The sequence below is a fragment of the Phaethon lepturus genome, unplaced genomic scaffold, assembly GCF_000687285.1.
Source record: "Phaethon lepturus isolate BGI_N335 unplaced genomic scaffold, ASM68728v1 scaffold13644, whole genome shotgun sequence".
NCBI lineage: Eukaryota > Metazoa > Chordata > Aves > Phaethontiformes > Phaethontidae > Phaethon > Phaethon lepturus.
The window spans coordinates 20181-44498 of NW_010537053.1; the positions used below are offsets into that span (position 1 = coordinate 20181).

The window sequence follows — 24318 nt, forward strand, 5'->3', positions numbered from 1 at the left end:
GCGTAATCCTTGCCTTCTCTTTTCTATTAGTTGTCAACATCATGTATTGCTGCAGCTTATTTTGATGTTAACACAGGGTTTTTTACTGGGACCTATAGTTGTTAGTTATACAGTGGATAACGAAATGAATTACAATGATTTTCTGTCAATATTCACTTTATAATTGTTGGATGATTGAGTTCTTATTTCACAGATTCCATATTCCCGACTATGGAGAAAACTCAAATTTTCTTTTCTTACTCTGTCCAAAACTGCTTCATCCTTCTCCCCACGTCTCTTTTCTTGGACCTTCTTTTGTATTTTTCCGCACTTTTTGTCATTGTTTATTCTTTCCTACTAAATCTTACACTTTTGTCCCTTTTAATCCCATGTCCCAAGTTTATAGATCTAGAGTAAGCCTCTCTTAATAAATCTATGTAAGTGAAGCGTAGAGAGCTGCTTAGCTCATTCTAAAATAAATATCTAATCAAGCTAATACCTGTCTGGCTAATAATTCTTTAGACTTCACTGACTGTATTGGATCTGTATCTCTCAATGGTAATGGAAGCTTAGTCATCATGTTCACATGAAAACATGCAAATTCATTGTCCATCTCAGAATTAGTTCCATCATCTTTTTTGTGTTTAATTGCTTTTTATTTGTTACCTTTTTGATACTGCCTTGACTTGAGAGTCTTTTCTTGGATATGCAGTTTTTTCAAATGTCTGCACTATGACTAATTATTGAGCAATAATTACATAGTTTATTTGATCTGAAAATTATATAGCATGTGATATGACTTTCAAAAAGCATTTAAATGCCACTTTTCAGAGGTTAGCAGTTGTAAAATTGTTAATTACTCATTTTCAGGATGTAGCTCCTCTCAGGGTGTAACTATCATTTCACTATTGTAAGAATGATGTTAGTATGAATTTTATTACACAGACTATGCCTGTTGCCATGGCCCTTCTGAGAGATGTTCACAACCTCTGTCCTAAGGAGGTTTTAATGTTTATTTTGGATTTGATCAAGTATAACGATAACAGGAAGAATAAGGTAAAGAATGTCTTTATTGCAATTTCTCACTTTTTTGTTGAAAAAACTCTTAGTTAATAGACTGCGTGATGTTTTATGCCACTAATGTAAATATCTGGCTAGGTGAGTTGATGAAAAGGTAATACACTAAACTAAACAGTGAATGTTAGAGAATGTTCTGTAGCTGACATTTCTATGGCAGTATTTCGTGGATGTTTCAAAGCTGTCTGTGCTTGTTGACTTACCAAGGACCTGCCTGTCTTCATTTGCGCACATACTTTTCTTGCTTTACTCTTTTTCGCTCAAAAGATGCAGGTGTTTTGAGAAAATGTGCATGAGACTAACATGTAGCATGCAAAGTTAAGTATTGTTTTGTTGGGGTTTTGTCACCTTGAGAAGAGTGTTTGAAAGAGCAAGGAAAGGAAATAATCTTTTTTTTAATGATATACAGGACTCTGAGAATCTGGGTTCTGAATGTTAGATCTAGCTCACAGAACTGGGTTGTCTTCATCTGGTTAAATAACAGCTAAAACCCAGGTTAATATCATTCTATCACTAAGTTGAAGCACCTGAGTTGGAAGTGTTGTCATCTAAAGTTCCTTCCCACACAGACCACCTCTGAAGGATGATTAGATGACTTTTAAGATCCTGACATGGTACAAAATTCCATCTCCCTAGAGACAGAGGAAGTCTACAACTACTTGAAGCCTAGCATAATCTTCCCAATTAAGTATCCAAAGTTAAGTGGAACAAATATGAAGCCTCTTAAGCCTCAATTTCTTGTGTGTAGAAACAGATACTGTAACAAGACACTTGTTGCAATATTACTAAAATGAGGATGATAGAGGGCGGAGAGGTAGAGAATTAGACACGTAAATGCAATTATCAGTAGTCATAGTGTGGCGAGTTGTGCTAATATCTCATCACCGCCAAAGGATAGATCCTGCCTCGCGTTTCCACATGTCTCTTCTGCGCTTGTATTTGACATCTTCTACCAGATCTGACAGATAACTGGGTTTGTTTAGATTAAATTAACTAGCATTCACATCCAGTACTTTTTTCTGCTTTTTAAATTTTATTTTTATACTTTTTGCTGCTTACTAAATTAACACGACCAACAAATGCAACAGCCAGCTCACAACTGTGAGCCCAGGTAAAAGCAAATGAAGAAGGAAAATTTTCCTCACTAAGCAGTAGTGAGCCCATTAGCTCACTTCAGAAGCTTGTGCAGTTGCTATCTAAATAAACTGTATGATTTTTTGAGGTGCTAATCACCCATTAACTTTGGTACTGAATATAGAAACAGACAGGTAGTTCTAGATGCTCACATTTAGAAAGAATGGCTTTTATTTTCCATATCTGGAAAATTTTCAATGCCTGACTTTTCCATTTTTATAAAACAATGTATTACTATTAATATGCTTGTTTTGCTATTAATATGCTCTTATTGCAGAGTGAAGATTAATGATTGATATGTCTGCTTGCTCAATCCCTCTCAAATCCATTTTCAGAAAAGATTTATTCCTGTTTTGCTTTCTCATGCAGTTTCTCACATGGTTTTTGTTTTACGATCTTGTTCTGTAACAGTGCTTCAACATTTCTTAGCTTTTAAAGAATATATATTGTTATATTTGCTTGTGTTTAAATGCTCTTTTTATCTAGTTTTCAGACAACTACTATCGTGCTGAGCTGATCGATGCCCTAGCCAACTCTGTAACTCCTGCAGTCAGTGTGAACAATGAAGTTCGAACATTGGATAACTTAAATCCTGATGTTCGACTTATTCTTGAGGAAATCACCCGTTTCCTAAATATGGAGAAGCTTCTTCCCAGTTACAGGCATACAATTACAGTCAGGTGTGGTTTAATAATTGTTGTACACATGAAGAGAGCAGGCACATTAACACTACTTTTTTAGTTTTTATGTACCCTTCTGTAGTCAGTATTTGAGATTTTAGCTTGTGTGTCTTCATATTAAATGTCAAATTTCTTCCAATTTCCAAAAGCTGATAGTGCAAGTTTGTCTTTGTTACTTTATTTTTCAACATTAATTTCTATCAGCGTAGACTTTCAATAGCAAGCGTAAGTTGATAGTGCTTGTGCCTCCTTAAGAAGAGCATTTATGGAAGTTTTGCAAAAGGTGGCCTTGTTACAATATCTATAGAGTACACAACCTAATCTGAACTCCGTTTTCTCTGTAAGTTAGTACAGTTGTACTGAAACCAAACAATGGATTTAACATGGTGGGGAATTTTGTTTGTTTTTCTGCTGAATTCAGAGTTAATGAGACCTATGTGTTAATGCTGTGAAAGTAATTGTAACATGTTAATTTGGGTAATACAATTCTAAAAAAATTACCATACTTGATTTTGAAGAAAGTAATTTTATTCTTCTTGGCTGGCATTCCAGAAACCTGATGTAAATTTCCTCTTTCTACCACATCTAGCTGTTTAAAAGCTATTCGAGTACTTCAGAAGAATGGTCATGTCCCAAGTGATCCTGCTCTCTTCAAGTCATATGCAGAATATGGGCACTTCATAGATGTCCGAATAGCAGCATTGGATGCTGTCGTTGATTACACAAAAGGTACTTCTTTCAAGTATTTTGACACTTGGTAACACTTGCAATATAGTAGAAATATTAGGTTGAAATACTGTCTACCTCATTAATATTAGGTTGAAATACTGTCTACCAGAAGAGCTTGTGTCATGGCAGATGTATGGATAAGAAACTGAGATTGCTCTTAATGTTTTGTCCTAGAGAATGCAAGTTTTATGAAGATGTGGTGAGCATTGTTTGTCAGTGTCTTGCAAATTGAATCAGATAGCTAAGTTTTGAAATAATGAGTAGACAGCACAGTGAGTAGTGGTAAGGGGTTTTGGTAATTTCTTTTAACACTTCATTTTTGGTGATTTTGATTCAGCCACAATTGCTAGTCATAGTTCTTAGTTTTCCTTTACCTTCTTGCTAATCTCTTCTTTTTGCTTTCTGCATGCATCTTATGGTTAGAAATTTTGGAAACATAGATTATTTTAATGATTATTGCTTGATTCTGCTTCGTCATTCTTTATAAATAGCTTATGTTTCACATATCAGGAAATACCTCACAGCATAGGTGAGATGCTTTTACTCTATTGGTTTTATCTTAGTTGACTGTTCAGTGTCCTTGAAAAAAATACTGGGTAGCTTGCTTAAATGCCATTTAAAGTTGGAATTCAATCCTAACAGGTTTTTAGAGGCAGTTAGAAACTATAGCTTTAATGATTTGCATTTTCTAAAATTAATTTAGTACAACATTCATTTATTTGGGTTCATTTATTTGGGTTAGTCTTTCTCCATTCAGCAGATTTGTGACTGTTCTTGTGTTGGAAGGGTTATCGCTATCAAAGGGGCCAAATCTTTCAGCTCTTCCTCTGTGAGCAGACTGGTGATTCTAGACTTCTAATTATTCTGCCTCAATTTTCATGTTTTCATTTTCAGGGTAATGGAGAGTTTTCTTTGCTTTTTGTGTGAATAATTGTTTTCTCTATCTTGCTGCTGTCATTCTATCCAAAGACTTCTCAAACTAGATAGGCAGTGGGACGTTTTAAGGCAATTGGAGTTGTTGACTGAATGCATCTGGCACAATTCGGACATAAGCTCACAGGCTGAAACCAGACCGTCATACAGAAAAACTAATAACTTCGAGGAAGGCTGTGCACTGAGCGTCACTCTCGGGCTCAGTCTTCAGTCTTGTAATTCACCAGGCATTATGGATCCACAGCCCACTGCATGTGTACCATTTGGTGACCCTGTGAGTGATACCCAGCTGGAATTCAGGACTCTGCTGGTGCTCTCTCTCTCTCTCTCCTCTCCCTCTCTCTCTCTCTCCTCTCCCTCTCTCTCTCTCTCCTCTCTCTCTCTCTCTCCCCCCTCTCTCTCCTCTCTCTTTGTTTCTTCCTTCATAGAGTGTTAGTGGAAAGATTTGCTGGAAAATGGAAAGCTTACTCATCAGCCTGCTTCCTTTAGAATAATCTCCTCACTAATTCATCCCACCCTTTGGAAAGACAAACTGATAGAAATAATGTTTTCTCATTAAATTCTTGACCTTTTATGGATGGTGTTTATAGTTAATACCTGACTTGGATAAGAATGTGTTTGTACTGCTGAGTAATATAGTACATCTTTAAAACAGCTGATTAAATGGTTTGCTGTATAAGCAAGATAGGGTTGGTTGCATGAAATACTCTACAGGAAGGTAAAACTTGAATGGTAAAAGGTAGTAGAGAAATTTTTTGAAGAAATCAGTGATTGAGCTGAATACAATTTTTGACTGAGCTCACTGTGAGGTCTGGAAATGATAGATTAAAGTATTACTGTACCTAATTGCCTTGACCCTTGCCAGTGGCTTTTTCTGTGATGCAAAGGTAGCAGATGCAAGTATCTGTTTGCTATAAAGTCACTACAATTCACGACACAGTCTACTATCTAACTGGTCATCAGTATCATTTCTCAAATACAACCTTCCAGCACCGAACACGTTAGCTTTTGCTCCTGCTGTGACTGCTAAGTTTTTGGTGGAGGGGCAAATCCAGAAGCTCAGTGTGTTCACTGACTTCGTCAGCTACCCATATAGAAAGTAGCAGCGCTTGTCTCACAGAGCCCTAAACCTGGCTTTGGAAGGAGAAATGATTGGCCGTCTGTTGCCAAGAGGTCTGACTCTCGTTGTTCCCAGTTACCTGGTTTCCAGTTCATACTGGATGTAAACCAGCAGCTATCAAATGCCTGTTGCTTGTGCCAAAGCTGGCTTTTTAACAGTTCTTGTAAAGGAAGCTGACAGATTTTGTAATTTCCATAAAAAGGAAAGTCTGTATTTTCTGGGGCAGTGTGGAACTCCCATGTTTTTCTATCAACTCTCAGGGTAGGAATAGCACTGCCTTTTTTAAGTTACTTTAAAAGAAACCATTTCTCCATGGAACTGGATAAGTTATTTTCTTTGCTGTTAATGGTAAGGCTTTTTTTGAGACACAGTAACTCTGTAAAATGCTTGAGGCAGCATGTAAGGACTCGGACAGTTGATCTAAAGTGGCTTGAAGTTAACGGAGTTTATTAATTTTTTAGTGTTAGCTTCTGATAGTTATATGACTATTAGTAGTTATATGTATACAACAAAGCAGTTGCATATCTATAAGAGGTAACAACAAACCATTCTAAATAAATATCCATGTTTAGGGTCTCAGAGATGCTCTGCTGTAATTGAGAACTGATACACCATCTCTTGTACTTTGAAAAAATCTCAAGAGGATTTTTACTTCAGAAAGTAATAATTTGGTTTATGTCTACCAGAAATATGGAAACCTACACATCTTTCTTTTCCCACAGTCTTCTCATAGAGAAACTGGCAAGATACAGACAGGATGGGAGGTCTGTGAGATGGGTAGGAAATAGGGTCATGGGCCACACTTAGAGAATGGTGGTCAACGGTTTTTGCTTAGGCTGCCAACCTATCACAAGTGGGTGTCCCCCAGGGAACATCTTCATAAATGATCTGGACAACAGCACTGAAAGCAGCCTCACCAAGTTTGCTGATGATGCTGACCTGGGTGGTGAGGTGGACATGTTGGAAGTGAGAGCTATCTTGCAGAGAGACCTGGACAGGCTGGAAAAGTGGGCAAGCAAAAACTCTATGAAGGTCAACAAAGACAAGTGCAAGGTCCCGCACCTGGGACAACGTAACCAAAGAGCCCAGTACAGGCAAGGATCTGTGTGCCTGGGGAGCAGCATTGCTGAAAGGGACCTGGGGGACCTGGGGGATGAGAAGCTGACTGTGAGTCAGCAGTGTGCTGCTGCAGCAGCGAAGGCAGATCAGATCCTGAGCTGTATCCACAGGGGCATTACTAGCAGAGATAGAGATGTGATCATCGCACTCAGCGCTTGTCAGGCTGCACCTGGAGTACTGCGTCCAGTTCTGGCCTGACAGTTCAAGAAGGTTATGGACAGACTGGATAGGGCCCAAAGGAAGGCGTCAAAGATGATCAGAGGGCTGGAGAATCTGCCCTGCAAGGGAAGACTGAAGAACTTTGGTCTTTCCTCCCTGGAGCAGGCTCAGGGGGACCTCATTAGAGTATTCCAGTACTTAAAGGGTGGCTACAAAGAGGATGGAGGCTTTCTCTTCACAAGGTGCTACATGGAAAGTATATGGGGCAATGGATGAAAGTTGCACAGGAGGAGGTTTCATCTCAATATAAGAAAGACATTTTTTACAGTGAGAACAATCAGTGGAACAGCCTCCCCAGGGATGTGGTGGAGTTCTCATCACTGGAAATTTTCAAGATGCGATCGGACAGGTTGCTAGATAATCTCATCTAGGCTCCCTTTCCCCTGAAAGGTTGGACCAGATGGTCTTTGAGGTCCCTTCCAAACCGGGCTGTTGTATGATTCTATGACTCTTCTGGCTAATGAGATTGGTTCTGCCCAAGATCAGGTTTAATTTGTCATTGCTCGGCAGTTGCTATATAAATTTGAAGAGCAGGTTAAATGCATTAGTAGCAAAGCTTTGGAAGTCTATCAGGCCTAGCTTACACTATAAGGCAAATAGCAGGGAAGACTTACTTTATTTTAAGCACAAATAAGTTTAAGCAGTAGAAAAGACTTTTTTTTTAACCACAGAAGTATGATGTTTCTTGGTTCTGTTATCTAGTACTGTCAGCCTAAAGGATTCATCTCCTAGACTGCTCATTTTCTAATCAAAAACCATTTTAAAATCCCTTTTGTTAGCAGTCAAAATAATTGCAGCTTGCTTATGATTGTGACTTAATGTGTTTGCCATGTTGTGAGTCTTTGCTGCATGGTTATACAATATTATTATTTTTCCATGCAAAACAACTTTTGTATGCAGTGTTCTAGCTGCCTTCTACCCCAAGCAAGGTAGCTGCCAGGAGAAGCAGCTGTGCATGGAGTAGAGCACAGGCAGTCACTAATCCCTTAAAAGTATGTCCTATAGCTTCTCAAAGATTTCTTTGATTTTTAAGGCAAATCTGAGATTGCGGTTCTGGTCTGTATGGATACAGTCCAGTTCAGTGCCTCACCAGTGTAACCAGTTCTGTTTTGGTTGGGCTGTAGGAAGAGCAGAGCTGACTTGCAAGTGGCCTGCAAAAAACTATTCAGCCCTCTTCTAAGCAATATTATAATGTAGTTTTTAATTGCTTGTCTGCCTCCTCCCATCTTATGTTCAAGTTGTCCAGATTATTTAAAGAATTTCTAAACTGCTAATAGAACTGAAGTGCTGATTCTCATAATATAATTTAAATAACTGCCTCTTCATTTAAGAGCAACTTACCCTAGTGACTAACAAGGGAATAATAGGTATTAGAATTGATTGGACTAGAAAAGTTACATTTAAAAATTGTTGAAATCCATTCTCCTTCAAGCAGGAAGGAAAGTTGAACTAAGGTATTTAGAACTGAAAATACAGTAGGCAGGATATACATTGCCAGGACTGCAAAATGGAAAGCAACAGAAATGCTTTTGGAGCTGTCTATACAGGAATGATTAATACATCCCAAATTCTGAAGTAAAGCAAAGCCTAAACAAGCTCTTCATTGTTTTGAGGAAATGAGAAGAGAATACTGATGGAAAATCTTATAATTATGCACCTGAGAAAAAGATAACATAAAAATTCTTGCTTTTTTGTCTAATTGGTGATGGTGATACACTGTGTTGTTTCCTATTTTGCAATGTTACTCTGACAATCAAAGAAATTTTATAATGAAATTTAAATTTTAAACTAACAAGCTGATTTTGATTCCAACAGTATCAGGCAGCAGTTTTCTAGAAGCATGTGCTGATAGGTTTCAAAATACATTTTAGTTACAAACTATACTGATTTTAAAAAATAAGGAAGGCTACTGAGAGGAATATGCTTGCAGTTTTGTTTAAGCCCTGTAGTCTTGCTTTTCCTATCCTATTTATAGATTATTATCTTTCATAGATCCCTGTGTATGAGAATTGTGTATTCTCTATTCCTTATAGAAGATATTATACGTGTGATTGTTGAAAGGATATTTGAGTGTGTTCATTTTAGGAAGCTCACAATATCAAGGTGGTCAGTTACTCTGTGATCATCCCAATCAATGCTCATGAGTGACTGAGTTACCTGCTAGTAGTCAAGTTGATGGTTATTGAACAATTGAGGCATGAAGGGAGTTTCATGCACGTTTCTATTTCAATGTAAAGTAAACCACCTTTTACTTTTGAATTTGCACTATAATAAATGAAATTCCTTTTTAGTTGCAGTGATTCAAACTCTTTGTATGCCAATTCAGGAACTTGTGATTGTCTTGATCAAAATCCTTTGAGTTTATGTGTATTTGTAGGCATTTTATTTTCTTCTTCTTTGCAGTTGATAGGAGCTATGAAGAGTTACAGTGGCTGCTTAATATGGTTCAGAATGATCCTGTACCCTACATAAGGTTAGTGAGTTAATAAAGAGCCAGTATTTTTATTAATGCTGGAACTACTAAGTAAATTCTTGGCCTGGAATCGCTAGAATAGATCAAATGCTCAACCGCTTAATACTTCTTCACAAAACACTTTTTTCTGCTTGTTATTTTATATAAATTGAAATGTGTTTTTATGATTCAACAGTTCGCATCTCAAAATTAATATTCTCTGTTCTTATTCTCCATTATATTATTTCTGTCTTTTATGTTCTATCCCTGTGGTGGAAGTCTGACATTAGAGGTCATTTCCTGATCATAAACAAAGTATATAAACCTGATGTTGCAAATGGCAAAAAGGCTTTGTGATATTTAGAAAAGACAAAGGATGAGACATAGCGCACACAATGCTTTGCCAGCAAGGAGTGTAAAGCAATTGTTAGACTGTAGATGGGGTGAAAGGATAACGTGAAGATATGGTGTAATTTCTAGTATTGCCTGTTTCAACTTGGTTTTCACCAATGATTGGATACTTTAGCACATTCGTTATAAACCTTTGAACACTGAGGTTCATAATCATTGGTTTTGCCCAACACTTTCTTCTTATGACCACGATTAAAATAATTGCGTTTCAAAGATAAATAGTGTTACTTTTACTCTCTCTCTATAGGTGATTTCTTACAAAGATCATAGCTGCAAGATTGTTCTCTATTTTATTTTCTGTTGTTAATGAAATTACACACAGTTAGACTCACTAGAGGAGGTTTAGCTTCAGTCTAGGAAGGAGATTTAATTTGATTTGTATCTTTTTAAAGAGGAGTTTAAATTTTTAATTGAGTGCTGTATGTAACCCTCTTCTAAAAGAAAAGGAAAAAAAAAATCTGTAAGAGTTTTCTTGTCCCCAAATGTAAGGCAGCAAGAGGAAAGCTGGCTATACAGGGAAAATAGTTAAAATAATAAGTAATGGAACAAATAATTATTCTCATTCATAAACTGTTTTCAAGGCCAAGTTTAAAGAAAGAAAGTGGGAAAAAATTATCTACTTTCAGCTCACTGTGTAAATAGTGTAAGCAAGCATGGTAAGTGCGGAATCTTTATACACCATGTAACTTAAGAGGTGGTTATTGTCCTGTCATTTTGTATCAGCTATAAACATTTAAAGTTACTTAAAAATATTTTGGTATCAGCATGTAAGGAGTTTATTTGCCAATGTTGCTCCTTCTTTGTAATTATTAAGTCGGTCTGCAAAAAAATTTGTTACTAAACAGAAGAGCATGATGTAGCCTACAATTTTATACCTAACTCTTAAAAATAATGTCTAATAACATCCTGCTGCTTTGCATCTTGCTTTTTAACTTTAAGTTATATTGCTGATGGTAAGTCTGTGTCTATGCAAATTGTGGACAGAAGGAAGAGCTAAAAGCATAAAACATTGGTTAAAATTTTGGAAGAAATACTGTATTTGAATAAGTTTGTAAGACTATTGCAAACTGAATGGACTTTGTATTCTTAGTGTATTCATTTGGCTTTAATAAAGATGGTTTTCTCCATTTCTTTTTCAGGCATAAGATTCTGGATATGCTGACTAAGAATCCACCTTTTACCAAGAACATGGAGTCACCTTTATGTAATGAAGCTTTGGTAGATCAGCTTTGGAAACTGATGAATTCAGGTTGGCTGCTTGTTGTTTGGTGGTTTTGTTGGGTTTTTTTATTGTAAGTTTTTTTGTAGTAAGTGGTAAAAACTTGCTTCAGAATATGCCAAGAGCTCTCTTAGTTTCAATAGTTAAAAATTGAAAATTGTCTCAGTAGTTTCATGTCATGTATGTACCTCCAGAACTTTCTTGGGGACACAGGATACCGACCCTGGTTTTTCATTCTTTTGTCTACTTACTGTAGTGTGCTTTGATGTACTTTGGCATGGAGCGATTCTTTGACTCCTATGTTCAAAGCAAATGTTTCCTCTAATGATGGTGTCTGTGTTACCTTTTTCTTTATCGCTTGCTTTAGCTAATCTCTCTTTGTCCTCTTTTACTAAACTCTGAGAGAATATGAGAGGATAACATTTGTATAGGTAATTTAAATGAGATTTTTGCAAGTGTATTATAAACTTAAGACTCCATTTGCCTTGTGTGATTAGGAAAGATTCTAACGAGAGGAGGGCTTGCATCTTTACCATTGACCTGTTTTTCATTACTGAAGCAGTTTTTATCCAGTCCTGACAAACTGCCCTTTAACATCTGGCACATTACTACATAGATTACTTACAAACATTTATATAGCTTTTTTAGGTCATTGAATGCTGTCTGTTCTCTGTGTATCATTATTTTTAGTGTTTAAAAGCTTACAGCTACACTCCAGGGGTTGAAGTGGGGAGACTACTAGTAGTTCAGTTTCGTAGAATTTGCCAAGTGTCAGGCACAGAAAATAAACAGTTTTGATGTTCCCATCAGAGAGTTTGTTTTTCCTTTTTGTTGAGAGAAGAGTGTGTGCAGTGTTACTTACAACCATTACCTCTTTTTGCAAGTAACGAATAGGGTATACATTCTTATGATGTTTCATGGGGCTTTAAGTACTTGAATTTCTACACATCAAGATGACATAATGTTTCAATTTATTTTCTGTAAGGATAACTGCAGCATTCCAGGGTGCCTTGAAAAATGTTTGTTAATGTGAAACAAGTTAGTAGCCAGTTTTAAAGCTGCATGATTCTAGAATTGTGAGTTGCTTTCATTTAGTGTAAGCACATGCAACAGAAAACAGACTCTGACTGATGCATATAATCTTTTTTTTTCTTTTGTGTTAATCTACGTTAAATTGATAATGCTCACAAGTTACAAAGATTACAGAGAAATTCAGCAACCAATTGTATTTAAGCTTAGCTGTTCTGCTGGAAAAGGAGAGAGATACTGAATAGGAATTCATTATATCATTTTAAGATGTAGTAGTTTAAGAAGTTGAGTAAATTATTTATTGTTAAAAAATTATAATAGTTCTAAAATTAATATTTGTGAATGTGTCATTCTCTTGAGTGTATTTTAATGTTAGAAATATCCACATTAATATTCATATTGCTTTCACTTGTAACTGGGTAAGTGTATGTACAGCTAAGCTTACCAAAAACACTATTAGCGTCATGAAACTTAGTATTTACAGGGACAGATCTTGTAGTTTTGTTTTGTGCTGTCTTGCACGGCCACGTTAACATGGCAGTTGGTACATCTGTGTCTTGTTTACCAGATATAGTTCTATTCCTGCTGTGGAACAATATGTTCAATAAACTTGCAATCAGTCAAGAGCTGGGCTGAGTTAACACCAGAATCAGTGTATTTGCAGCGTTGCACCAGATGTTGGATGTCTTTCTGTTGTGATTGGTGCCAAACGTGCTTTGACCACTTGTGTATGAAGATATAAAAGCAATACACAGTTTGCAGTGAAATGTAAAATCAGTGAAGCATTGCTTTGTGCAGTATGGATACATATCTCCAGTATGAATACAAATTGAAGTATTGAGTATTCAGTGAAGTACATGACGTAATAGTGACATCAAAAAGCACGTTTATACACTGCTGGTTCATGTTCTCTGTTGGTGTGTTTCCAGAGGGTACAGATCTCAGTCATGCTAAAGGCTGCTACTACATTTCATGGAACACATAGGCAAGTGTTACTGTGACCAAATCCAGGAAGCCAGTTTGATAACAAATTGTTCTATTTAATTGTCCGATAGTAAAACCTAAAGTGAAACTTTAAAAATAAAAGCATATTGGTGTAACTATTTTCCTTTTATTTTTTTATTATGTTATTATAGCACTTAGTTTCCTAGTCTTGTTCTACTAAACACATCCAGCTTACAACTCAAACAACTTAAAACCTTCCTTTTAAACAGGCTGTGACAGGTGAATTTGAGTAAGTAAGTAGCAGGAATAATGAGGGAAGAAGTGTATCTTAAGCATAGAAAATGTCATACTCTGGTGGATCCAGATCACTTAAACAGTCTTATTTGCGGGGGAGGAGAAGATTGTATCTCTGTATTAACAATAATCTCTTTTGGATTTTAGGAACTTCGCATGACTGGAGATTACGATGTGGTGCTGTGGACCTCTATTTCACACTTTTTGGCCTCAGCAGACCTTCTTGTTTACCATTACCAGAGCTTGGACTTGTTCTTAATCTGAAAGAAAAGAAGGCTGTACTTAATCCAACGATTATCCCTGAATCAGTTGCCAATAATCAGGAACCTGTGAATAGTGCTAACAATCACGGGCAGTCAGTAGGATTTCAGAACACCGTAAGCACAAACCATCTGCATACATCCCATTCCACTGGCTCCGAGCCCTTGCGCTGGTTGCTGATTTTGTATTGTGTTCAAGCTTCTCATGCTTTACCTAAGCTACCTTTATACCTTGTTACTCTTTATTTCTTCCACTTGAAAAGCTGGCATATACCGTAACTTTTTTAACTTTTTTTAAACCGTTTTGCACAGAGTATGCAAGCTTTTTACTTGTTTTTTGTAGTCTCATCATTTCTGTTCTTCATAAAACTTTACCTTTTCTATATTGCTTATGAGACATGAAGCGATTCACAGAAATGTTTGATGCTGTGATGAAAACTGTTCTTTGTTAGACTAAGAATATTGCTTATAGGCAAGTTATGCAATTTACCAAAACAAAACCTTTTCTCAGTAAATTTATTACACCTTACAATACATAGATATACCTCTTTCTCAAGAACTCTGAGATGTGAAAGTTGGAACTTTAACACATCTTCACGGAACGCTTTAATTGGACTATTTAGTACTGTGCTCTGAAGGATTTGTAACAACTTCTGCAAAATCACATACATTAAGTTTGATTTCTTTCTGGCTTTGGAGGCTTCAGTCCTAACACATAATCTGTTGTGTAATTAGAAAGTAGATCTTATAAGCTATTCAAGTCATGCTTTTCTTAAGAATATCGGCCACTGCTGCAAGCCTAAGTCTCTTTCTTGGACAAATTTAATTATGAGGGGAAAAAGCTCAACAGACACAGAAATAATGAGTAATTTTCTTAACAGTTTCAAAAACTGCATTTGATTGAAACTGCTTAGGAGTAAATTCTGAAAAAGAATGTGAACATGTGGTTAGCATGTTTGAAACTCTTTCCACCCTTTTGAATAGGATTGTTTACTGTTACTGTATCAGTCCCATAGTTAATTTCTAAATCGTTTTTATTCAGAAGTATGCCGAGAATATAAATTATCACAGTACCTTGCAGGCTATTTCCAGTAGGGGGAGAAAACTGATGATGGAGTCAAATCTTGTTAGAGCTATCCTACATATTTAAAGCACATGTAATAAATCCTAATTTGCTGCGCACAAACATCAGAATTAAATAGCAGGAGATGTTTTGTTAGCAGGTTTTTGGATGTTCACTGAACTGCAGTCTAAACTTCCAGCAGCCAAACTGTCTTAATCAAAATTTTCCTCGTAACTCTTCTTTTTCCTATACTGTCCTCTCCCTTGTGCTAGCACTGTTGTTGCTGCATAGTGAGCTGGATCAGGGGAGGTTCTAGTTGAAAAATACCCTTTTTATGAACAAATATTTCGTAATGAGTCAGTTTCCTGGTCCAGTTCATTGTGTAATTAGAAAAATGTTTGTGGCGACCCAGGACAGAAATGTGCGAGGAAGAGGAAGAGGCTGCTTCTTAGAGCAGCAGTACTGGCTTACACTAGTGTGAAAATACAGTGTTAGTATAAACCTCAATTCACACTTCATCCCTTGTATCTTCTGCTATGCCTCACCTCCATTCTTCTCCCTCTTACTTTAAGGTTACCATTCTCACTGTAATTCCCCCAAAATTCAGGGAACTGCAAAAAATCAAACCAGTAGCATAAAACAAAGGCTGCCTTTCACATCAGCCAAAGTTTATCTAAAAGTGTTTCACAACAACAATGTGTGGGGTTAAATACTAGGGATGAAAACAGGGACATGTGTATTTGAGGGGAAAAAAAAGTTAACAGGTGATAGAATGCATCAGATTAACTAGATTCTTTAAAGCAGACTATATTCTGAGAGCATACACATGCTAAAATTGTGCTGACAGACTTGTGACACTGAATTTGCTGAGGATGGTAAAAATTACCCACTTCGTAAAATTGAATTTGAATTATTCAGGGCACCTAGAGTGCCCTTTGTAGAACAGAGGAAGAGCAGTTCAGTGGAGCAGCATATGCTCTTGGTAGTCTATGATACTTTTATCTTCTTTTTAGTGGGCTTTTAATGATGCTTGCTTCTGTGGGTACTTTATTTTTTCTTCTACATTTTGTGTATTGGCCTTCTTGGAACACCTGTCTCCTGTTTTAATGACTGTATGTGTATCTTAGACTCTCCTGCTATTTTTGTATTCCTTTGACCCTGTTTTTGTTGATAATCTAAGCAGTAATTTACAAAACAGTTTAACTCTTTTTAATAAATACTGTTGTGAAATAAAAAAAAACAAGTTATAAGTGCTTTGTATTCAACAAAGTAAGCATTAGGTTTTAAAGCTAACGAAAAAAAGATTTAGCCAAATCCCATGTGTAGATCAGGGGCTATCACAGTTTTTCAACTGAGATTTGGACTGAGGAGAGTCTGCGAGGCACAGATTTATAGAAAGGCTATTCAGAGGCAGCAAATGTTGTTGCACACCAACAGTACCATGATTGTGCAAAGGGACAGAAAAGATGCCAATGCTAGATATGCAGAGGGAGCAGGGATAGAAGTAAAGAGAAACTATGTTTGTAGGAGAGGTTGGCACAAATCCATACAGGGTTTTAGAAAATACTTTTTGCCAGAACTACAGGGAAAACTTTGTTCAAATCACCCACCTTACTCAGAAGTGTTTTCAGCTATCAGGTCTCTTTTAGGCTGAAACATGGCTCTTGCTATCTTCTAATTTTGGTCTTTTAATGCTGCTTCAGGAGGATGATCATCTTATTAAGGAAACAGCATCCAGCATTTCTGGTCATCAGCAGGGGGTGAAGAGGAAGGCTGATATGCCACTCGGGTCTCCATTGGAGCCAGGGCAAATACTAGAGAAGAATGAAGACAGTAAAGTCAAACTCAAAATCAGAGTAAGAAATGGAAATTCAACTTGCACAATATATAGGATATTCAGAATAACAGCAGTGGCTTCTGCTGACTTCCCTTAAAGCTATGTTCAAACAAAAGACGTGTATATGTGTACAGTAGTTGTTACGCTTACTGTGGCAAAATCATTTCCCATCAGATTCTTTATTGGCTAGCAAGAACTGAAGTTGACAGTTAATGCTCTTGTTCACACAGCTTCACAGTAAATTAGAAGGAAGACAAGACACTGACCCTTTTTAATTTTACTGAATTTTTATTCTTTTGCAGTGGTAGATATCACTTCCTTTCCCTCTCACCCCCAGTTTATGTCAAAAAGAAATGATTTTAAGTTATCTTAGTGATATTCCTATGAATTATCAGCATCTGCTTATTTTTTTTCCTGATATCTTAGTTCTCAAACTCTCAAGAAGAGGAGGAAATTGATATGGACACAGTTCATGACAGTCAAGCCTTTATCTACCATCATTTGAATATGTTGGAGAGACCATCCACACCAGGTATGAGTCAATTTATTGACAAAATGATTGTATGAATTTTTCAACTATTTCAGTTGAGGAGGGGAGTGTTGCTGCTGCTTATTCCCTTACATACAGTGCTGCTAAGTGTTAAATGTTAACTGAATTCAAGGAAGTATATAAAGGGTGCATACGAACATTTCTTTAGCTTCCAGTATATTTATAGATAACTGTGTACATGTGTATTTTCATACATATTTAAGTAAGGCAAGTATGTGTCATGCTTATAGAAGTGAAAAGCTAAGGAATGAATAAAATAACATGAAGCTGAGATAGAACCCCATAAGCAATTAGGGAAAACCTATTTCGCCATAGTTGTAATTTAAAAAATAATAACGTCGAAGAACCACTTCAAAAACATTAGCAAGAATATTCAGGTAAAAAAATCTTTAATGATTTATAAGTTGACATCAGTAGTTAAAAAACATGCAAGCCTCAAAGATGCTTAGAAGAGCTTTTCAGAGTTGAAAAAATTGCATCTATGAGTAAAATGGTTTTATTTCAAGCACTTCTTTTCTTTTACTACTTCTCTTAGTATCTTTTTCATAAAATATTTGACAAAATTACTTCTCAAAGAATAGCATTCCCTAGAAACCTTAAGGCAAGCTGAACTTCATTGATGAACTTCTGCCTTAGAATCATAGAATCTTTGCGTTGGAAGGCACCTTTAAAGACCATCTAGTCCAACCCCCCTGCAATGAGCAGGGACATCCTCAGCTCGACCAGGGTGCTCAGAGCCCCATCCAACCTGACCTTGAATGTTGCCAGGGATGGGGCATCTACCACCTCTCTGGGCAACCTGGGCCAGTGTTTCACGACCTTCATTGTAAAAAATGCCTTCCATTATATCTAATCTAAACCTACTATTTTTTAGTTTAAAACTGTTGCCCCTTTTTCTGTCACTACAAGCCCTGGTAAAAAGTCTCTCTGTCTTTCTTACAACCCCCTTGTAAGTGCTGGAAGGCTGCAATGAGGTCTCCCCGGAGCCTTCTCTTCTCCAGGCTGAACCACCCCAACTCTCTCAGCCTGTCCTCACAGCAGAGGTGTTCCATCCCTCTGATCGTTTTTGTGGCCTCTTCTAGACGCGCTCCAACAGGTCCCTGTCTTTCCTGTGCTGAGGGCTCCAGAGCTGGATGCAGGACTCCAGGTGGGGTCTCACCAGAGCAGAGTGAAGGAACACAATGCCCTCCCTCGCCCTGCTGGCTACGCTGCTTTGGATGCAGCCCAGGATCCAGTTGGCCTTCTGGGCTGAGAGTGCCTGTTGCCGGCTCATGTCCAGCTTGTCATCTACCTTCTTCACTTATCTGTCACTAGCAAAGAAGTTCAGTGGTTAGTCTCCTTTTCTCAAAATATTTTAACCATATTTCTTAGGTTTAGTTCCAGAATGTGCCAGTGGAGCTAAGCTATTGTGACTACGTAACAAGCATTTTGAGATATCTTCAGTACATATTCAAACAAGGTTTTAAGGTTGCAATACTGCAGTCTGTAAAAGTGAAGTATTTGGCCTTAGAAGTAGAATTCAGAGTAATTACCCTCTTGCTTGTTTTTCTGTTTTTATCCAGTGGTTGCCTAATATAAAACAGAAGTAGACCTTAGCAGCAGGATCTGGAACATTGGTTCCATCTCGAGTGCCCCAGGTCCTGAGCTACGCTGACAGGCAACCTCATCTGCCTTCCCTGTGACCTGGCAATTGAGCGTCACCATTTAAGAGAAGGGCTGGTGGATGTTCCTGCTCTGAGTATCCTGCTGAGGCTGGTGCCTTGGTGCTGGCTGGGGGTGTGGAAAGCTGTAGGCTCATACTCCCTTAGGGCCTAGGACTTACGTTTTTACTTCCTTGGCAGATGCTCTAGCCACTAAGGGGTTTTGTTTTTTTATAAAAGGTAACTGCTGTCATTGCTCAGCTAACAAATTAAGTTCATGTGGGGACATAAAACACAGGGGGGTCTAATTCCTGCATTCCAGATGGCCTTTGGTTAATGACATGTGCCTGTACAGCCAGCTCCACCAGGATGGCTTTGCTGTTAGATAAATAGAGTAGCAAAACTCACAACATTTTGCGTAAATCATAGGCATTTCAGCAGCGTAAAGGGGAAGGCTGCATATAGGTTGCTTTCATAAACTTCGGAGCCTAATTCCGCACAATCTTTACTTTAAACATCTCAGAGCTGCTTTGAATTTTGTCCTCAGGTCAACCATCACATTTTCTGCTACGGCAAAGAATGACACATCCAGGGCATGCAAGTGTGAAGCTGATCCGCTGAGGATTAGTATTTATAACTCTTACATGATATTTTGCAACTTTTTTTTTTACTAGACTTACGCACTCTATGGAATATAAAGTCATAAACAAAACTCTGCCAAATACTTCACAAATAGGACTTGCGGGACCCTCTGTACGCCAGCTCTGTGCTCCAGGACTGTTGCATACTAAGTTTGCACTAGAGTTCAGAAAGGGTAAAGTCTGATCAGGAGTGGAGCGATGGCTAGTTGACTGCTGCTTTTGTTAGACCTACAGCAGACAAAAGCTACTTCGAGTTTCACTTTTGTGCTGAATGACCTTCTCACCTTTGCGATTTAGGCATTCAGCACACTGGAATACATTTTCCTTCCTAGGTAATGAATGAGGCAAACGCTGGGTTTTGCCTCAGGTTTCATTTTAAATAATAAGCCTTTGAAAAGCATTATTTTGAAACACTTCAGATTAATTTCATTTTCTTTGGTTTGTATGGTTAGAAAAAGTTCCACTTCAGATATTCTTTGCTTCTAAAATTTCACCTGTTTCTTATTCATAGCATTTTTCTTAAAAGCGAAGATGTATGAATTTCAGATTGAGTAAATAAAGACAGTTCAGTCTTTAGGAAATGGCATACTTCTGGGAAGAAATGCCAAACAGATGGGGAAAAATAAAAGCATAAGTAAATAAAATTGTTCACACATAGGAGTGTTCTGTTTTACAAAGGAATTGCAGATTTCGAGTTTTTGCAGCAATGATGGAGGGTGGGTGCACTTCAGTGAGCGTATGTTGTGAAATAGATTGACAATAGGTTCTGAAATGGTCTCAGTATCTTGTTAATAAATCTGTAAGGTCTCATATCTGCCTCAGTTCTGTGACTCTTACTTGGAAGGCAGCAAGCCCTTAGTCCACCCTCAGTTTTCCTCTCACAGCTGTGGGTTATGTCCCCACATGTCACATGAAGTGTTAGGTCATCAGCCAAATGCAGTCTGTGAACAGCAGCTGCCAGGAGGAAGTTCATGTTGGGTCTAAATCCTGCGTATCTTTGTATTCTTTTTTTTTTATTTTACACTCCCCACACCACCCCAAATGACAATTTGGATTTGTGCAAGTTGATGTAACCCCCATAAAGCCAGGAAAATATTATTTTCCTTTAGTAGCTTTTTGCTGTATGCTTCTGTTCATGGATGTGAAAGGTTAGAGTTGAGATACACTGCAAGGGCAAAAAAGTAAGTCTTGTACTACAGCTCTTGCAGGATTACAGGTTTCAGTACTATAATTACAGCACCTTTCGTAGTTGTTCATATAGACAATGTTTTAAATCCTACTAAAGCATCCTGCCTATGATAATAGAACTGTGGACTCCGGGAGTTAAAAAGGATTCTGGGCATTTTTCAAGAAGTTATTCAAACAAAACATCAGTTGGGAACTGTCTGTAGAATGCTGTTGTATTGATTATTCATCTGCCCGAAGGACTAGAAACATGGTAGCCTCCTTTGAGCCTCTAAAGCTGTGCAAGGTCACATTTCTAATGCAAGACCAGATTTTTACTTGCTACTAAATCATCAAGAATAGCAGTAAAGCTCCCCACTCTTAAATCTTAAAATCAAAAAAATTTCAAGATGAGATTTTGTGTAAGCAGTAGATTTAAACACTCATTTCAGACTCTAAGGTGACTTGTCACGCGGTGTTGACTTCAGTGAAACCAGATTAAGATACGCTTCATTATTTACTTCAATATTTCATCTGAAGGTACAATACTTCAAAATTAACCTTGAAAAAGTTTTGCTGTATGTGTCAGTGGTTATTGATTGGCATGTTCTTTTCTGTTTCCAAAATAAATGCCTGGCTGTAGCCTGTGTGCTCTACCAGTGAAGTTACACGTTGTTATGGCTTAGCAGGCCATCACTGATAAACTTTTAATGAGAATTTTCCCAGTTATTTTGGTAGTTTGGTAGTTGATACAAAGCAGTATCCAATTATTTTTTTTTTTTCTTTTATAGAAATAAAAGTAAATATGGCAGTGTTCTCTTTGTGCACTGGCAGTCCTTTTTCTGATCACATTCAGGAGCAGTGAGCTTTGAGAACACATCCTGAGCATTCAAACCCGAAAAAACCTTTGGCCTTTCTATTAATCCATTTGCTGTTTTCCAGGATAATCAAACTGGAAATTTCCACTGCTGATCTTGTAGGTCACTCTGTTTTTCATGTAGATGTACATGAAACTTTGAAGGTCTAGGCCACACTCATACATGTTGATTGGATTATGGTCTTGTTTATCACAGTTACTGTCTGCAGTTTCAGGAAATAATGGTTCAGCTGGGTTGAATTGTTTCTGGAACAATTTGAAACTGGATACAGCCCATACTGCAGTAAGATCTAGAGGGAAACTACTGTAGTCATTATGTTTGAACAGTATATTTACAACAGTAGACTTGAGCTTGCGGTGCACATCACTGCGTTTCAGGTGTGGATACAGTAGTTAATAGGAATTCAGTCCGAACTGTATAAAAAGTCCAGTCCTCTGCAGCTCAACGGAGTTACCCAGGTTACACGTAAGAGCACCAGCACCTCAGCGTACAGCCATTAGTTAGTGGCTCCCTGTTAAGAAGGGTTACTGAAACACCAGCACACAGACAAATATATAAATGAACACTTCCTGGACATGAGGCCACCACTGACAATGATGGACATTTGCTTTACTTTTTAAGGAGGGAAAAGCTGCTCCCGCTCTTCTGTTAGACTATCCTTTAATAACATATAACATTAATTTAGTATCTGTTTGATAGAGTCTGTTACACATACATTGACTTTATTACCTAAAATATCACCGTTTCCTAACTGGTAACTAATAGGCTTTGAGGTTCTGTAGATAATTTTGCCTCACTGAAATAGCATGTGGTTAATTGTACACTTCACAAGGAAGGGTGTTTTCAACTGCTTTGTTCTAAAATGCATGAAAGCAGCTTTAATACAAACATAAGCCCTGCAGATAAAGTGACAATGTGAGAACTGCATTGGTGTGTGGCTGCAGTGTGTCAGCTACATCGTTTAATAAAAACATAATATTGTAGCTGTGAGTGTCTCTGAGAAAACAACTGATCACTCTCAAACCTAGAACATGGATAAGGCTAGCAACTAAACTTTCAAGTGAACTACCTGAAACTGTTAGAGGCACATACTATTCTGAATTGACTTACTGATTGAAATGTTCTTTTTCTCTAGAGTAGGGAATATTCCAGAATTTCCTAGAATATTAAAGTAAATGTAGTAAAAATAACACCAGATTTAAGCTATCATTTTAATATGAGGACAAAGCAATATAGTTGTTAAATGAAAGTCAAATGAGGAAATTGATAAAACAGCTATCAGTTAAAAGTGTATTTTAGTTAAATTACCAGCTTGTCTTTACAGTACTTCAGCAGAGGCTATCCTTTGGTATAGATATAAGGAATTACCTATCTGCATGTAAATCCCACTAAAAAATATGAAATAAATGAATCTTTAAATTGTACCTAGTTAAAATTTTTATGTTGGAGACAAATTAACTGATTTATTTAGCACATCCTCAGAAAACTTTTGGGTGGCTTTTTTTTTTCCCCCCCCAAAAAAACCCTTCTCAAGTGTGAAAGTTTAAATTTTATTATATGGTCCTTAAAAGAACACTCTGCTAGACAGAAAATAGAAAACTTCTTTTCAGAGAAATATAATTTGAAAATTCTGCTTCTTAATACAAATGACAAGACACTCTTGCATTCTGGAAGCTTGGGATTATTTATGCTTTGTGACTTTCTGTGTGTACTTTGTTGATGGCTCAACAGATGCATAAACAGAGCATTAAATTAAAAAATAGTGTGTCTTGGATGTTGCCAGGGTAATACTATAAAGAAAAATAAAATAAGGAAAAACAGGGTAATTGTCAAAACAGTTTTTAAGATCTTTTCAGCTTTTTTAGTGTTCTCTCTTTAGGGAAAATGCCGGCCAGAATGCAGTTCAACTGCTAGGCAAAGCAAGCAACTAATTTCTCATTAGCAAGCCTTCCTTGGGTTCTGGAAGAGACATTAAGTACTTGCATGCTTGTGTTGATGTCCCCTTCTTCCCAGAAGTGGTCAGTGTCAGGTTCTGGATCACCAGCCTGTCCTCAGCCCAAACGCTGGACCCTAACAAAGGGCCTTACCCTTTGCTGTGATTTGTGAAGTTGGTTTCTCCCTCTCTGACATTTGAATAAATTGGGGTGCAAATGAGGTCATTTTTAACAAGTGTCAATTTGGAAAAGTCCCACATAAGCCATGCAAAAAAACAGCGACAGTAAGTCTGTGGTGTCCCACCCTCTTCTCACAAAATCAGAAATACAAGAGAGACCATAGGGAAGATGTTATGAAAGCTTGCTGGCATGTTAAAGTCTCAAGTTACATGTTCCCAGTTGTTAAACCTGTCCCAAGGTTCAGTACTAAATAAAAGCAAAATAGGTAAAACACTGTACTCATCAACATTGTTCACTGTTCATGCACTAATGATCCGTAAAAATAAAAAACCCCTTACCCTAGATAAATGATGAACAGAATGCTACGTGATTTTATTATGACAGAAAATGTTACTTTAAAGTTTAGCAAGTTCTAAACCTCTTTCATTCTAAAACTAATCTATGAGATCTGTGTGTTCATATTTTATTCTCTCTCACAATTTCTACAGCATTTTTATTGATCCCTGTGACAAGGTGTGCACAAAGTTTCCAATCTTTCTCCCATGGGATAGCAGTCCTGTCTAATTTTAAACACCCACCTAGCTGGAACACCACAAAGCCAATAATTACATTGGAATCTCCACATCCCAAACAGAAGAAGATCCAAGTGGATAGACACACGTGTGTGCATTTTCTTCCAAGGAATGCTACTGACCACTTCAGAAGCGAGCTCTTGGGCTCACCCTCCACATATTGTGTGCTTCTGTGATTTGAGAAGCCCAGGTTCCAGCCCTGCTCCCTCTGCCAGCAGGAAGTGGTTTCCCTGCAGGGAGAGGGAGTGCTCCGCTCTTC

The 24318-nt window shown here is 37.4% G+C and overlaps 1 protein-coding gene across 1 annotated transcript in view; it reads left to right on the top strand.

Moving 5' to 3' along the window:
• The window catches only part of TAF2 (TAF2 RNA polymerase II, TATA box binding protein (TBP)-associated factor, 150kDa), a gene marked incomplete at its 5' end in the record, with an annotated part of 47036 nt that overhangs the window by 19157 nt on the left and 3561 nt on the right, over window positions 1-24318 (top strand). Inside the window, 8 exons of the mRNA XM_010286365.1 lie at window positions 925-1035; window positions 2677-2870; window positions 3460-3599; window positions 9394-9463; window positions 10993-11102; window positions 13488-13717; window positions 16367-16519; window positions 16927-17032. Of these exons, the coding sequence (XP_010284667.1) occupies window positions 925-1035; window positions 2677-2870; window positions 3460-3599; window positions 9394-9463; window positions 10993-11102; window positions 13488-13717; window positions 16367-16519; window positions 16927-17032 (1114 nt within the window). The remainder of the gene's footprint in view (window positions 1-924; window positions 1036-2676; window positions 2871-3459; window positions 3600-9393; window positions 9464-10992; window positions 11103-13487; window positions 13718-16366; window positions 16520-16926; window positions 17033-24318) is intronic.